The following is a 17,436-nucleotide window of genomic DNA, read 5'->3' as shown; positions in this document are numbered from 1 at the left end:
TGTAGGATAGGTGTACTAAAGGGTTTTTGGAAATTGGAACTTTAAGTTTACGAAAAGTTCTAAAATGGTACTAAACTTTTAAAATGATTTCATTTGGTATTATGCAGACAGATAGAGCTATAATCCAGAAATTTGGAACGAAAGTCGCTGATGGAGTGCAGGATAGATGTATCAAAGGGTTTTGGGAACAAATTCGAAGTCCAAAGTTACGAAAAGCTGTAAAATGGTACTATAGAATGGTACCATTTGGTATTGTTTGAATGGACAAAGCTAAAAACTTGAAATTTGGTATGAGAATTCTGGTTGGAATGTAAGTTTGATATATGAAGGTGGTTTTCGAAATGTGAACTAAGTGTGCGAACTGTACCAAATGGTACGGAATTCGGAAGAGTTTGTTTAAAGGTGAACGGATAAAGCTGGAATTTTGAAATTTTGTATTAGAATTACTGTTGGCGGTAGGATTGTAAAAAGGAGGTAATTTTGGAAATGTGTACTGCAAGTGCAAGAAAAGTACTAAATAGTACTATATTTGGTACAATTTGGTATTTGGTGCAGAGATAGTGTTTGAAATCTGAAATTTGGTATTATGGACGTTGTTCATGTTTAGCCTCGATACATGGAGGTGATTTTGGAAATGAGTACTATAATTGTACGAAAAGTATTGAATGGTACTATATTTGGTATTGGGTGAAGGGATAGGGCTGGAATCCTCTAATTTGATATTGAGGTCTCTGTTTGTATCCGGAATTGAGATATGGAGTCGGTTTCGGAAATGTGTAGTATAACTGTACGAAAAGTGCAAAATAGTACTAAATTTGGTATCGGGTGAAGTAATAGAGCTGAAATCTTGAAATTTGATACTATAATTGTTCGAAAAGTACTAAGTGGTACTAAATTTGGTATTGAGTTAAGGGATAGAGCTGGAATCCACAAATTTGATATAGATGTCACGGTTGGTGTCTAGGATTGAGATATGAAACGGTTTTGCAAATGAGCGCCAAAATTATACGAAATGTACTAAATGTTGCCAAATTTGGTATTGTGTAAATGTATAGAGCTAGAATTCCGAAGTTTGATATTGAGGTCTTTGTTGGTATCTAGTAGTGGTTTTGAAAATGCGCACTATAATTGTTCGAAATTAATAAATTATACTAGCTTTGGATCACCATTGGTGTCTAGGATGGAGAGATGTACATTGTTAAGGATATGGGTACTAAATGTTACTAAAGATGATATTGGGTAAAGGGATAAAGCTGACATTTTTAAATTTGATATTGAGGGCAGTGTTGGTTTTTGGGGTTTACATAGGGAGACGTTGAAATAATTTTGCACAGAAATATTGGATGTGGGTCCATTATTTCCGAAAAAGAAAATAACGTAAAAAACGTAAAGTCTGAACATTTTGACTAATAACAAGTTAGCAAAGGCTACAGTCGAGCGGGCCGACCGTTGAATACCCTACAACACTATAATAAACGATACAGTTTATATAGGCGAGATACTCGAAAGAATTCCACAAGATATTATGACAAATAATAAAAGAAAACCATCAGGTTTCGTTCTCTAATTTTCGAATAATAGCAACTTTAACAAATTTGCTCATTTCCAATTTATTGGTAGAAGTGGCAAAAGATTAACATTTATTATTGGTTTTTGACTGAAATGCATCTATATGAGATACAGACATTTGACTATATTCTTCAACGAAATCAGCGTTAATGAAATAGTCAGAAGTGCGTCTTTCCTGTATTTGTGAATTCTCCAAAAAGTCACTAGAATGGACATTTTCGTATTTTGTCTACAAAAGTTGGCAAACTCCTTCACACATTGAATATTTTTGGATGGCCGTCCAAAACTGCTTGGCTTTTGCAATGCCCGGTAACCCCGGTCGTAATTATCGCCCGTGAGGACCGGGCGATGATGACAATTTTGCAGTTTTTGGTCCATTTCAACCCCCTAAATATATGGCGATCATCTCCAAAAAGAGTAGGCTTCTATTCTGACCCTCATCTTATCCCCATGCAAAATTTCGTAAGGATCGGGCCATAAATGCGATCTGTATATGATATCCTGATATCCCAACTACTTAGTTTTGTTAGCTGTAGAAATATTACCAAATGTTTAATTCAAAATGAAAATATGCCAAAAATATGACAAAATTGAAAAAGATATGAGAAAATTTTACAAAATCAATATTTTCATCTTTAGAGAGATATTTTTATGCGATTTTTTAGACGTTTTTTCTTTCCTGCCAAGAGGCCATTCTGAATTAATGAGAACTGTCGAAATCAGTTCAGCCGTTCTCGACATATATGAAATCTTTCAAACATATCTTCTTTGATAGACATATATATCGCACATATTTTGCTATATATCTTATTTGTTGGATCTTAACATCAATGTAAAGATCAGAAGTAACCTTATCATGGCTTTGTGATTTCACCGGGATTTAAAATACTCGCGGTTTAATGAAAAATTTTGAATTTTTTGAACAAAAAAGATATGGTCTATTTTACCCGCTAAATATTATCCGATGACCACCCAATTTGGTAGGCTTCTTCCCCGCCCTAAACTCTAGCTACATGCGAAATTCCGCGTCGATCGGTCTATAATTGCGACCTGTATAGCTACTGCAAAATCCGACATTTTTTCAGTATTTGGTCCATTTCAACACCTAAACATTTGGCGATAATCTCCAAAAGAAATAGGCTTCTATTCTGACCCTAACCCCACCTCCATTCTAAATTTCGTGAAGATCGGGCCATAATTGCGACCTGTAGAGTGATTACAAATTAACATGGACAGACGGACAGACGGACAGACGGACGGACGGACATATATAGCTAGATCGACTAGGAAGATCCATATATACTTTCCTATATGGGAAACCAATATTTCGAGGTGTTACATAAATTCTGGCCCAATCAAACTTATAATACCCCCAACACATAGTGTTGTAGGGTATAAAAATTACATTAGAAATGTTTGTCAAACTGAACAAATAGTGAATTTTGAAAAGTTTGAATTCTTTTTTTTTTTTTTGGAATAACGACCTTTGACCGGTGTCAAAGACACAGGGAATATTTGCGTGGTTTTCCAAAGATAGGTCTCCAGCAGCTAGAAATTTTTTTGGATACTCTTTATGGGTAGAAGTCCTTATAAAGGTCTTCTATGACTCATATTAGATTAAAGTCTCTTCAAATGTCTATTTTGATACACAAACGTTTTCCACAAGTCTTCCGCGGATAGAAATCTGAAATCAAGCCCTTTATATGATTGCAGGGCATATTATACTTCTACCGGTCATCTGCCTTCATATCTTCAATATTTTTAAAAAATATCAATTTTAATTGTCAGATTTTTAATGAACAATAACCTCGAAACCTTACTGATATCAAGTTCGCCCACCCATCAGCCAAACAACTAACCATTCTGTCAAAACATCAGCATGGCATTCAAGTTGAACTGTCAAAATCAAGTCAAACACAAACACACACACGCACATATATATCAAATGCAAGGAAAAATCTGTGTGTGAGGTACCGTTACCACTGCTCATATTGCTGCAGATTCCATTTTTGTTGGGGAGTCATGTTGCGTTATGGATGAGATATTTAAGCGATATTTGTGGAACTAGGTATTGGGGGCAGGATGCCCCGCAGAGTTCCCCAAACGACAGCAACAACATGAAATCACAACTATTGTGAGGTTTCAATTACAAGTCGCATACAGTATAAGTATCGTCATCATGCCGAATATGTTACTGTTGATGCGACTAAATTTAGTAAATGGTTGAGGATGCCATCTAATGAACTTGTCATAAAGTAATAGTTAAACATGTTGTTAGTTTTGGGCAATACACCCACCAGATGCTGTGATAACAAGTAGGGTGTCTGCAATGGGTTTTATTGGTTCGGTTAAAGTAGTCAATTGTAAGCAAGTTCAAGAAGTTTGTATTTAGAACATATGCAAATAAGTTAATACGATTAAGTTAACATTAAAATTGATCACTGACAACGGAAATGGATTTGGAAAACAATATATAGAAGGCAAAAAACCTATAGAAGGTCTTGTATTTAAAGATGGGCTATTGCAGATCAGCTATTTAAAAACCCTTCATTATAATTAGAAGTCCTTAAGAAGACTTCTTTCTCCTAACTACCTCTAAGAATTATTTCATCTATAAATATCAAAGATATGAAGCTGTTAAATCAAATAATAGTTCGTTTAAATTTTTGGTAAAAAATGTTGGTAAGAAGTCATTGGGAATAGGTTGTTAAAAACCCCGATTTTCGTCCAGATGTTTGTGACAAAATTTCTGTTTTGTCTTCCACGATTTATAGCCAGGAAGTTCCTGAAAACATGTTTTTAAAAACACGTTTTTTTGGAAAGGAGGTCCGCTCAGAAAAACTTTTTAAAAGATCTACGTTTTTCTGCCCGAAAGTTTTTGAAAATATATTATTTTGGGTTACGAAATCTTGAAAATAGGAAAACCAGGAAAACCTTAAAAAACCTTAAAAATATTCTTGAAATATGCACGATTTTTGTCTAGAAGGCCCTCGCGAAATATCTGTTTAAAATAATCGTCAAAAATTCACGATTTGTCCTTACCAATAAATTAATCCACGAATTAGAAATATTTTAAAATTTCGCGGTTTATTTAGTCGGGAGAAAAATATTTAAAAACATCTAAAAAAGCTGTAAGTTCGGCCGTGCCGAAATTTGAATATCCTACAGCATTTGGAACGAATTTGGCAATTTCCAAAAAAATAAAATCCCTTACAAATTCTGTTAAAATTTTACAAAAATACCGAATGTAGCAGTTATATTATTGTCTATATGACGACGTGGACCTGCATAGGCAACTTTTGTCATAAGCCATTACAATATTCAGATGCGAAACAAAAAAAAAAAACAGTGAATAATGTAGCTAAAATCATCAAAATACCGAATATCGGAAGGTACCGTTATATGGGCGCTATACGAAAACGTTGACCTGCATAGACAATTTTCTGTCTTAGGCTGTAGAATCCATTACGAACTTTAAATACTAAAGTTGAAACAATTCCGGCAAATAATGTCGCTAAAATCATCATAATACTGAAAGTAGGGAGGTACCATTATATGGGGGCTATACCAAAACGTGGATTTACGTGGCCCATCTTCAGTCCTGCAAACATAATATACATTTATCAACCTATTTCATTTAGTTCGGAAGCTAGAGAGATTTCCGCAGACTACATATAACTTTATTCTGGTCAAGAATATATTTGTGGGGTCTAAAATTTATATTTCGAGGTGTTATAAACGGAATGACAAACTTAATATACCCTCCATACTATGGTGGAGGGTATAAAAATCAACAATTGAAGAAATTTGAAATATGTATTAAAAATCCTTTAATTAAATAGACAGGGGACGCTTAAAAATATTTAAAAAAATCATTGATTAAATAAACGGGATTTTCTTGACATTTTTTGAAGATATCCATGATTCTTGGTACAGAAGTTTAGAAAACAACCCGACGATCATGGAAATATTAAAAATTAATCAGTCGGCAAATCCTTGAAAATTTTTCTGCAATCCATGCAGGACACGAAGTCCTTGAAAATCCAAGATTTTACGGCAGGTATTAGGATCATACATTTGGAGATGAGACGAAAAGTCGATGGTGATGATTTCCTGCTATTGTCGATGTTTTGAATATCAAATTTGAAAAAAATATGTTCGAAAAAATGTGGCTAAAATCACCAAAATACCCAGGAAATCATAGTCCTATCCCAGCAGAAATAGGTTTTGCCACAGAAAACAGAAACCATTACAAACTTTACATACCGAATTTTTAACGATTCCGCTGAAAAATGTTTCTAAAATCATCGGAGTACCGAATATCGGTAGGTATCGGCATATGGAGGTTATAAAAATGTTCAGTCACAGTAGGAGGAATTCATTACGAACCCCTAAGTACCGAATTTGACACAATTTGGTTGGAAAAGATGACTAAAATAAAAAAAATATTGGGAGATACCGGTCCATACGAAAACGTGGACCAACATGACCCATTTATGAACATAATCTGCCTACTGACAAAATACACATAAATATGTGCTACAATTTCGTCTTCCCAAAGGTAGGAAGACATTGCTAAACATTTAATATACCCTTGATAGTATGTTAGAGGACATAAAAATTTAAAAAAAAATAAATAAAAAACAAGCCACAGTAGTCAAAAATCCTTAAATACTTAAAAAAAAATATTAAAAAAAAATTCAAACTCTATAAAAAATCACATTTCTATATGTGATTTTACTTTTAAAAAAATGCCTTACAAACTTAAAGATTATGGGACTAAAATCACTAGAAAAAATCAAAAATCTCAAAAGAAGCCAACTGCAACTCTCTAATATTGTGAAAAATACCAATTTTTAGAAATTCCAAGATTCTGAAAGAAGACCTTCTATTTATAGACGACTCGGGCAGGTCATAAGTCCACAGAAGACATTTAACGAGTCTTCTACCCCATAACGAATTACAAAAAGTCAATACAATTTTGCAATATTAAGGATCCATAAAATATTTTCTGTTTATAAAACACCCATATTCCCATATGAGCTATTTTTTCATTGGAATAAGGTCCTGTATAAGGTCCTTTGTCTTTAGAATACCTATAAAAACGAGTTATATCTTCAAAAGTGTTAAAGAAGCTCCTCTGTTTATAAAATAACCCTTTATGGGTCCTCAATTCATAGAATATGTGTGAAAGGTTATTCCGTCCTATCACATCCTCCTTCTTTCAACTATATCCTCTTGGGTAGTCTTGTGGTTTTTCACTTTCAATTTCAAGTTAAATTTTCAATTAATAGTACGAATCGTTGTCAGCCAGTATTTACTTATCCACACTCAAACACATACAAATAAAATAAGGAATAATTGTTTGGCTCTGTGGGTGGCGTATTTTCGAGAGAATAAAAAATTCTTTGTTGTTGTTGTTAAATTTTGGGGGAAAACTCACCTGATTACCAAAAACACCAACACTGCAGGCCGAAGAGACCTGATCGGGACCAAACCAAACGGCAGCTAAACGGGCAGGTAACGACAGAATGCACACCTACGGTAGATGAGAAATAGAAGGGATGTAGGGCGGGTTATAAAATATCACGTCATCACATCGCCAGACAATTGCGAGTGGAGGACAATGGCAAAGGAATTAATTCCATTCGTTTGACAAACGGCAAATAATGGTTGTCATTTGACATAGAATTGAAAAGTGTTTTTCAAATCGGTTGTCGAGAGTGAACCTGCCACTTGACTTAAATGAGGTTTTCATGTTGATTTTTTGAAAAATTGAAATTCATGTGCCGCCGGCAATAGATGGAACTTGGCTATGAATGATAGTCAACTCACCTGGGATAACGCCACTATGCTTTGACCAGCAAAGCCAACCATAAATAAATCCGGTTTAACCGAAAACACTTTTACCCAGGCACCTATGCAGGTGCCAAATGCCCCCACCAGTGCTGTGATACGTAATCCCTGAAATTGCAAAAGAATGTCGAATGAGAGGGTGTGTGTGTGAGAGAGAGAGAGATAGAGAAATCAATTTTAAATCACACATTTTTGGGGAATTTAAATGAAAATTTTTGAAATATTTATTAAAAATTAACGTGGATGCGAGGCTAACTTACCATTTTATCTAAAAACCAACTGCCGGGAAATATCAGTGGTATATATAATATCATGTATATCATGGATGTCCAATCGATCCATTTGTCGCTGACGCCATAGTATCTGGAAAAATAAAAAAAAAACAAAAATTTTAAAATCAACAATAATGGCGTAATTATGTTGCCACAGTGAAATAACCACGGAATCTGTTCTAAAAATTTAAATAAAAAATACAAAAGAATAAAAATTGAAAAAATTGATGGGTGAGATGCAAAAACTGCAGCCAACTTCAGACTGCTGTCATTTCAAAGCCACTTGTCCGACAGCTGTTAAAATTATTCCAGTGACAGCTCATTATATTGTTTACAAGTGTACAAAAGCATTTTGGTGAGAATTTTCCGGAACAAAAGTTATTTGTGATGGAACTCAAGCGTGATAGAGCGACTTCTTTATATTTGGCTGGAAAACCACAAATGGCTATCGTTAGAGCACTCCACCATTTAAATGTGAATAAATCTTTTGTGTCTCGGAACATCGCTCGTCCGTGATACTGGTAGCATAGCCCGACCTCAAGGAAGTGGACGGAAGAAAGCAGCAGCATCAGCAGAAATAGTTCGAAAAGTAAAGAAGCGACTTGATCGAGCTGAAAATATCGCAAAACTCCATTCGGCAAATATTGAAAAATGAGCTCGGGGTAAAGCCATTGAAATTCCAAAAATTGCAAGGACTTACATCGCAACGGACATAAAAAAGACTCAAAAGGGCTAAAGGGTTGCTTCGCTTGGCTGAAAGTGATGAACTGCCGAATTTGGTTTTCTCCGATGAGGAAACATTCGTTGTCCAGCAGTTTGTAAACAAACACCTACCAAAGAGGTCAGCTGAAAATGTGCACCTTCGGTTGGCCACCAGAACTCAAGCGCCGGCCATGGTGATGGTGTGGGCCGCCATAACAGCCGATGCTCGTTTTCCGCTCGTGTTAATCGACCATGGCATCAGAATAAATGCCGAATATTATCGCGAAAATATTCTGGAGGGTGTATTAAAGCCTTTGGCACGCAAACATTTTGGCCGCAGACCTTGGACATTCCAGCAGGACTCAGCACCATCTCACTCTGCACTCGCCACCCAAAAATGGTTACAAAATGAGGTTCCTCGCTTCATTTCCAGCGCACACTGGCCACCAAAATCTCCGGATACCAATCCGTTGGACTATTGTGTCTGGAGTATTTTGGAAAGCACTAAAAAATACCAAAGGGTCGATCACCTCAAACAAACGCTTCGCCGGAATGGGTCAAAATACCGCAGAGCAACATTCGGGCAGCGTGGATGGTTTCGTTGGCCTATATCATTTGACGGAGCCTATAAAAACTCCTTCGACGGAGCCTATAAAGGCTCCTTTGACGAAGCCTATAAAGGCTCCTTTGACGGACCCTATAAAGGATCGTTTGACGGAGCCTATAAAGGCTCCTTTGACGGAGCCTATAAAGGCTCCTTTGACGGAGCCTATAAAGGCTCCTTAGACGGAGCCTATAAAGGCTCCTTTGACGGAGCCTATAAAGGCTGCTTTGACGGAGCCTATAAAGGCTCCTTCGACGGAGCCTATAAAGGCTCCTTCGACGGAGCCTATAAAGGCTCCTTTGACGGAGCCTATAAAGGCTCCTTTGACGGAGCCTATAAAGGCTCCTTTGACGGAGCCTATAAAGGCTCCTTTGACGGAGCCTATAAAGACTCATTTGAAGGAGCCTATAAAGGCTCCTTTATAGACAGACAGCAACATTGATTTTGTCACACATGTTCGCTGTTCCCAGAGCCAAAGAGCGACAGACAAATAGACACCCGGCTGTGCGGGTCGCAAACAATTTTGATATAAATGCTTCTTTGACGAAGCCTATAAAGGCTCCTTTGATGGAGCCTATAAAGGGTCCTTTGATCAATTCGAACAAATCTAAACTTATTCTAAAATTTGATGCTATTTCCGACATTTTTTGCTCAACAAAATTTAAAAAAAATGTAAAAGTTATGGCTTTTGACTTTTTTGCATTTTTTTATCTCACCCTGTATTTTACTGAAAATGCTTAAAAATAAATCCTCCAAAAATATTTCATATTCCGATATTTTTATTCTAAGTAAATTAAATGGCTTGATTCTGCCCAAGTTATAACTCATCAAGTCAATATTAATCACATCATCATTGTCTTTTCCACAAAGACTCCCAGACTCCGCCGCACTTTCGCCTGGCAATGCTCGGAGACATTATTATTCTTAATAAGTATTATCCGATTCATTTTCGACATTGTCGTCAGCATCTTTATCACCGTCAGTTTCAACATCAGGTGGTGCTGCTGGTGGTGTATTTATTTTTCATTAACGTAATGATGGTGTTATTGAAATGCTGATACAAACCGAGAGACTGACAGACAGACGTATTGACAAACTGCCACACAGACAGACATGGAGTATCAAATATTCTCCGAAATCCAACAACCGAATAATAACAACACCACCACAAGGAAACCACACACACAAATGAAAACTGGAATCCATCATCGGCATTCCGACACAATCACTGCCACAAAATGTTGCCGAAAAAAAACTCCCACCTTGTTATTCCCAAATAATTGTTAATTATTTTAATAACATCCTTAATGAGAAAATTCTCAGCGTAAATATTTATCAGCAGCATCGGTACTCAGGTGAGAACAAAAACAAAAATTCGAAAATGAAAGTCAAATACGAAATGACTATCGCGGATAAATACCAAGGAAATAATTAATGTCTTTCATTTCAAATTGACAATGAAAAGTGGAGGAGAAAGCTTCTTAAAGGAGGATTTGTGAGTGTGGGAGTTTGGAGAGGGAAGGTTGTTGGTTTTTCTTTGCAATGACATTGGAAGTATTTTAATATCAATTATGGACTTTTTTTACAACACAGTGGTGTGAAAGACCTTAAAATAAATGACAAAAAAAAAACAATACCATAGATTTGAAATCAATTTAAAAATCTTAAAAAATAAGTTCACGACGATTGGTCGATTGTATGTAGGAAAAAAAAAATTCAAAAAATCTCAAAAAAATAATCGGAGATTTTTTTGGAATTTTTTCGTACATATAATCGACCAATCGTGGTGAATTTTTTAAGATTTTCAAATAAATTTCAAAAACCTATATTTGTTTTTTTTTTTTTTTGTAATTTGAATGCCTATTATTCCTATCTCTTTAAAATAAATCTATGCTTAAAAAATCCAAATCTGTAATTGAAGGTTATAAGCCTTATATTTCTTGAAAAAAATCTGAGAATTGTTGAAAATATCGTAAAAAATGTTTAAGTAATAAAATTAAGGATTTTCCCTCTGATAGTGCTTGAAAAAAAATTATTTAAAAGAAGTCCAAGAAAAATTTGTCTTACAAATCCAAGCCTATACCTCTAAGAGTCCTCATAAATATTCCAAAAAAATGCACGTATTTTCACTTTAAAATCTCTAAAAAATCTTTTAAAAAATGCGAGCCAATACCTGGAAGACCTTAAAAAATCTTCCTAAAATCCACTCCTATACTATATCAGTTCTTGAAAAAATTCTTCTCAAATACCCACACCTATAACATTGGAAGTCTGCGAAGAATTCTTTTTCAAAACCCAGGCCTATATAATTGAGAGTCCCAATAATTATTGTTAATATTCGTGACTATACGTTTGAGGGTCCTCGAAAACTTCTTCTTAAAATACACGCCTTTTCCATTGAAATCAATGAAAGAGTCTTTTTAATAATGCATACCTATACCCATAAGAGTCCTTGAAAATTTCTTCTTAAATACCCTTGAAAGTCCTTGAAGAACAATTTTTAAAATTCACGCCTATACCACTAGAAGTCTTAAAAAAACACCCTTCAGAGTCCTTGAAAATTTCTTCTTAAATATCCACCCTATACCCTTGAAAGTCCTTGAAGAATAATTTTTAAAATCCACGCCTATACCCTAGAATCTTCTAATCTAAGGACCCTTCAGAGTCCTTAAAAAATCTTCCTTAATATCCACTCCTAAACCCTTGGAAGTTCTTAACGAATTATTTTTAAAAACCCAAGCCTATAGCCTTGGAAATTCTTAAAATTGAAAGTCTGTGAAACATTTTTATTAAAAATCCACGCCCATACACTTGGAAGTCCTTCAAAGCGCTTTAATATATTATCCATCTCTATATACTTCAGAACACTCAAAAATCATTCTTAAATATTCGTGACTTTGCTATTGAGAGTCCTCAAAAAATTCTTCTTCACAATCACGTCTTTGACCTTGAGAGACATTGAAAAATGTATCCTAAAATCCACAGTTTTTCTCTTGAAGATCCCTGAAAAATTATTTTAAAAATGCGCGTCTATACCTCTAAGAGTCCTTGAAAATTTCTTTATAAATATCCACCTCAAACACTTGGAAACCCATGCCTATACCCTTGAGAATCCGTTTTAAAAAAATAGGAATTTCATAAAAAATGTTTTAAAAAATCCACGTCTATAAACATGAAAATAAAAAAATCTGTTTTAAAGGTCCATGCCTGTATCCTCGAAAGTCCTTGAATAAATCTTCAAAAATGTCACGCCTGTATACCAGGAAGTTCTTGGAAAAATCTTCTTAAAATCCACGCCCATACTCCATTTTAATTAAAAATCCCCTCCTTTAACCTTGAGAGTCCTGGTAAATTTTTTTCCTAATAATCCACGCCTATATGCTTCAGAGTCCTGAAAAAATTCCTCCAAAAATTTACGCTTGCAGCTCAAAAGCTTTACTAAAATCTTTCAAACAAATCCATGATTAATGCTGTGATAGCCTTGCAAGAAATCTTTCTTAAAAAAACTATGATTAAAAATAGCTTGGACATTCATTGAAAACAGTATTCAAGAATTAGGTTAACACCATTGAGTCCTTAATTTTTTTTAAACATCAAAATCAGTCCTTTAACAAATATTTAGTCCTCGAAAAAAAAACTTTTAAAAATATTAGATTATGGGCTTGATAGTTTTAAAAACAATCTGCCTAAAGTTTGTTTGTAAAATAGGTTCTGAAAAAAATTTAAATCATACCCAAGTCCTGAGAAAAAAATAATTTTCTTAATCATAAGTTTTACACGGAAACCTATAAAAATAGGTAAGAACCCTGAAATTTAACATTTATTTATTTTTTAGGAATATTATCTGTTATTCATGTTTCTCCAATACGTTGGGCGCCAAATGACTAACGATGATTTTGAATTGAGTTTTAAGCGTAAATGAAAAAAATATTTAAAAATCTACCATATGGCTCTGATAGTCCTAAAAACAACTCTTTCAAAAAATTCAAGTCTATGAGAATTTTTTTTGGAATTTTTTCGTACATATAATCGACCAATCGTCGTGAATTTTTTAACATTTTCAAATAAATTTCAAAAACCTATGATATTTTTTTAAAATAAATCCCTGATTAAAAAAATCCAAATCGGAAATTGATGGTTATAAGCCTTATATTTCTTGAAAAAAAAAATCAGAATTGTTGAAAATATCATTAAAAAATTTAAGTAATAAAATTAAGGATTTTCCCTCTGATACTCCTTAAAAAAATATTTAAAACAAAGTTCAAGATAATTTCGTCTTACAAATCCAAGCCTATACCTCTAAGAGTCCTCATAAATATTCCAAAAATAAAAACGCATTTTCACTTTAAAATCTCAAAAATTATTTTTAAAAATGCGAGCCAATACCTGGAAGTCTAAAAAAATCTAAAAAATTCACGTCTATGCTTCTGAAAGTCCTAGACTGCAGCTCTGATAATCCTTAAAAAAACATTTAAAATTTTGCCTTTTAGATTTTAGTCCTTAAAAAATATTTTTAAAAATTTCAAAATTTTAGATCTCGTGGCTTCTGGAAAAAATCTTCTTAATATATCAATGATTGAACTCTGATAACTCTAGAATCAATCTTCGAAAAATTCACGACTATGAATCTGGTAGTCTAAATATAAAATATTAAAATATATTTTTCTAAAATTCTTTATAAAATTATTATTTTTCAAAACTCTTGATCTTTTTTTACCTATAAAACCAATGTGCATCTCAATACAACAGCCACATAATTAACTTCCTACGCCTCATTAACATTGTTGACATTCATGAGAACAAGAGAGCGAGAGAGATCCTTAAAGTATAAAAGCCATTTTCAACAATCACTCAAACTTTCACTTTTAAGCTCAATGACAGACTGCGTTAAGGCCAAGTCGTTATTATGTCTGGATTGTTTACCAAACGACTCATGGTGTTTATGTAATTTATTAGGGGTCATGTTCCGGCATCAGTTTTAAAATATCCAAGTAAAAAAAACACTTCAAGGAACTCATGAATACCTTTTTTTTTTGGTTCCCAAACAGGTGTTGTTTATTTTTACACGCTTAGACTTTTAAATGCGGTTAGATAACAGCCGTTTCAACAGCAAACCCAAACCCAGAGAAAAGAAATGAAATGAAAATAAAACATTGAAATGCTGGAACTTACCGACTGACAATATTGTTGATAATACTGTATTGGATCCATTGCATGGAATTTGAGGCTGAGTAAAATGCAAACAATATTAAAACGGCCCAGCGGCGTTTGTACACTTTGAATTCTGCAAAGAGAGAGAGTGAGAGAGGAAGAGAGAGAGGAGAAGAGATGAAAAACCAAACAAGGCAAGAAATAAAGTTTATTCATGGTTTGTTGGTAATAAAAATTAAAAGAACAAATTTTTATATAATTTTGTGAAGAACAATAAGCAGAAAACTTTGTTATTCCAAACTCGCACACACACACACATACGCGAGCAAATACCCCCTACCCCCACCATTCGTCCTCACCACATGTTTAGCCAAAGAATGGCTCACAATTCGCCTATTTCCTCTTTGGTTTTGCCTTAAAATAAACGGGGGAAACTTTTATGGCTGCTGGATGCCGCCAGAGTCTTTCTGTCTAACTGCCTCTCTGTTCTTGAAATACAAGAGGAACAGAAAATTTTCATTGAAGCATTGCCTCCACCACCACCAGAGAAGCATTGCTCCAGCAGATAGTCAAGTAATTGCACTTTTTTACCAAAAAAAAGCAAAACTAATGTAAAATAACACAAAAGCCAACTAAAAGTTATGGCTAACCAGGCATCTACGAGGAACTATGAAAGCCGTTTTTTCCTTATCCTTCTCAGCATCAGCGTTTTTTAATATTAACCACACACAGAATCCGATGGATATGAAAGTAGGAAAAAATTTTGAAAAGAAAAATTAATTTTAGCAAAAGATGCGGATAAATGGCTTCTAATTTGTGAAAATTGATTTAACAATGATTAGTTTTGGCTGAACAGCTGTTTAACAAGTGATTAAATTCTAGGAAGAGAACATTTAATCACGGGTCAACTGGTTTGGGAAATAGTTTTTCTTTTTTTTTTAGGTGAAGGAAAGTTCAGCCAAAGTTTTCTAAGTTAAAATACTTATTTTATTGCTGGTTAGAGGGAAAAAGTGAGAAAGTGATTTTGAATAAAATTGCAGTTTTTTGTTATATTTTTTTGGAGTAGCATGACTAGTGAGCATTTTATTATATAACTATGTGGAAGGTGAAAAATGTAGAAAAGCGACTAAAAGATATCTTATTTTAAAATAGTCTTTTAGACTTTATTATTTATTTATTATTTAAAAAGTTAAAAAAAAAAATTATAAAAAATTTATATTTTAAAATATTTTTGTTAAATTTTAAAATTTAATTTCAAATTAAAATAAAATTCCTTGAAAATCCTAGATTTGTTTTAAAAAAAGTCATTGGAAATATTTATCATTGAAAAATCGTATATATTTTCAAAAAAAAAAAAAAAAAATATTTAAAAAATCTACGATTATTTAAAAATAGTTTTTTTTTTTTTGCAAAAATATTGCGAAGTGTGAAATTTGAACAGAATCGAATTTTTATTTCGTATTTTATGAGAGTCATAATTATTCAACATTTTGACCCATTTCTGGGTCAAATGTGATTACAATGTGCCAAGTTTGGACCATATCGAATACTCCATTCGAGAGTTATGCGCACCGACCAGATGGACGGGCGGACCAGCACCCCTTGATCGACACCCCAAATATTATCAAACGGATTTGGCACAAAGAAACTTAGGCTCGAAAACCGTTATTTTTATGAGGTACGTTTTGGACGTATCAAATGTTATATACCCTCTGTGGCCATATGGCTGGGGGTATGAAAAAACATTGTTTTTTTTAAAGACTTTGAATAGTATTTAAAAAAAATGATTTCTATAAAAGTTAATTAAAATATCCAAAAAAAAGAACAGGAGATTTCGTGAAAAATTTTATTTATATAAAATCCAAAAAAAAAAGGCTAAAATGTCTATGAAAATATTAGAAAAATCCTAGATATTTCTTTTAAAAAATAAAAAAATCCACGGGAAAGGAAGTCTTTGAAAACTAAATATCTTTTAAGTCTAAGGCTGTCCTTAGAAAAAAACATTAAAAAAATCCACATTTACGGCAAAGGAAATCCTTTAAAAAATCATGGCGCAGGAGGCTCTTGAAAATAGAAAAAATATATTTAAAAAAAGTCTCATTATGACAAGGAAGTCCTTGAAGAAATATCCTTAAAATATATTTTAAAAAATTAAAATCTAAAAGATTTATTTTTTTGATTTTGATTTATTAATTTTAAGGCTAATGTAGGTCTTTGAAAGATATTTTCTTAAAAATCCACATTTATAGGAAAGGAAGTAGTTGAAAAAAATATTCATGGCTGGGAATGTTCTTTAAACAATATTTTTTTGCAAAAAAATTTCTTTTTTATGGCTAAGGAAGTTCTTGAAAAAATACAAATTTATAGCTCTGAATGTCCTAGAAAGATATTTTCTTAAAAATCCACATTTATAGCAAAGGAAGTCGTTGGACAAATATTGATGGCTGGGAATGTTTTTTAAAAAATATTTTTTGCAAAAAAAAATCTTATTTATGGCTAAGGAAGTTCTTGAAAAAATACAAATTTATAGCTCTGAATGTCCTAGAAAGATATTTTAAAAAATCCATGTTAATGATAACGGAAATTCTTGAAAAATAATTGAAAAAATCCTTGTCCTTGGGAAAATATCGGAAAATCCAAATTTATGGCAAAGGAAGTTTTTTGAAACAATATTAAAAAAAAATGTTCTTGCCTAAAGATGTTCTTGAGTAAATAGTACTTTTTTAAAAAAATCTTATTTATGCCCAAGGAAGTTCTTAAAAACATACAAGTTTATAGCCCTCAAAGATCTTGAACAAATGTTTAAAATTCACGTTTCTTGGAAATAAGTCCGTGAAAAAAAATTGAAAAAAAATATTCCTGGCTAAGGATGTTCCTGAATAAATAGTATATTTTAAAAAATCTCATTTATGGCCAAAGAAATTTCTTGAAATTTCTTGAAAAAATTGTAAAAATCCACGTTTCTTTAAGTCTAAGGTAGTCCTTGGAAAAATACAAAAAAAAAACACATTTATGGCAAAAGAAGTCCTTGAAAAAAATATTTGGAGCAAAGGATATTCTTGAAAAAATAATATTCTTTAAAAATTCTAGGGAAGTCCTTGAAAAAATATTTTTGAAAAATTCCAGTTGTAATGTCCTTAAAAGACAATCCAAAAGATTTTTTAAACAAATCATTTGTGATCAAGGAAGTCCTTAAAAATTCACTTTTAAGACTAAGAAAGTCCTGAAAAATGTTTTAAAAAAATCCCCACTCATGGTAAATGAAGTCCTGGAAAATAGGTT

At 33.2% G+C, this 17,436-nt stretch overlaps 1 protein-coding gene across 4 annotated transcripts in view; it reads right to left on the bottom strand.

Moving 5' to 3' along the window:
• Nucleotides 1-17,436, bottom strand: part of LOC101893006 (heme transporter FLVCR2) — a 146,765-nt gene that overhangs the window by 58,659 nt on the left and 70,670 nt on the right. For all 4 annotated transcript variants that reach the window (XM_059130838.1, XM_005178958.4, XM_005178960.4 and 1 more), the window contains 4 exons: nucleotides 14,176-14,287; nucleotides 7,686-7,788; nucleotides 7,405-7,533; nucleotides 7,013-7,108 (listed from right to left, as the gene is read on the bottom strand). In XM_059130838.1, coding sequence (XP_058986821.1) covers nucleotides 7,013-7,108; nucleotides 7,405-7,533; nucleotides 7,686-7,788; nucleotides 14,176-14,287 — 440 coding nt within the window. The remainder of the gene's footprint in view (nucleotides 1-7,012; nucleotides 7,109-7,404; nucleotides 7,534-7,685; nucleotides 7,789-14,175; nucleotides 14,288-17,436) is intronic.

The sequence above is a fragment of the Musca domestica genome, unplaced genomic scaffold (genome assembly GCF_030504385.1).
Source record: "Musca domestica strain aabys unplaced genomic scaffold, Musca_domestica.polishedcontigs.V.1.1 8, whole genome shotgun sequence".
NCBI classification, from domain to species: domain Eukaryota; kingdom Metazoa; phylum Arthropoda; class Insecta; order Diptera; family Muscidae; genus Musca; species Musca domestica.
Note: the sequence above shows the minus strand (reverse complement) of the source record. Positions and strands in the feature narration are given on the sequence as shown.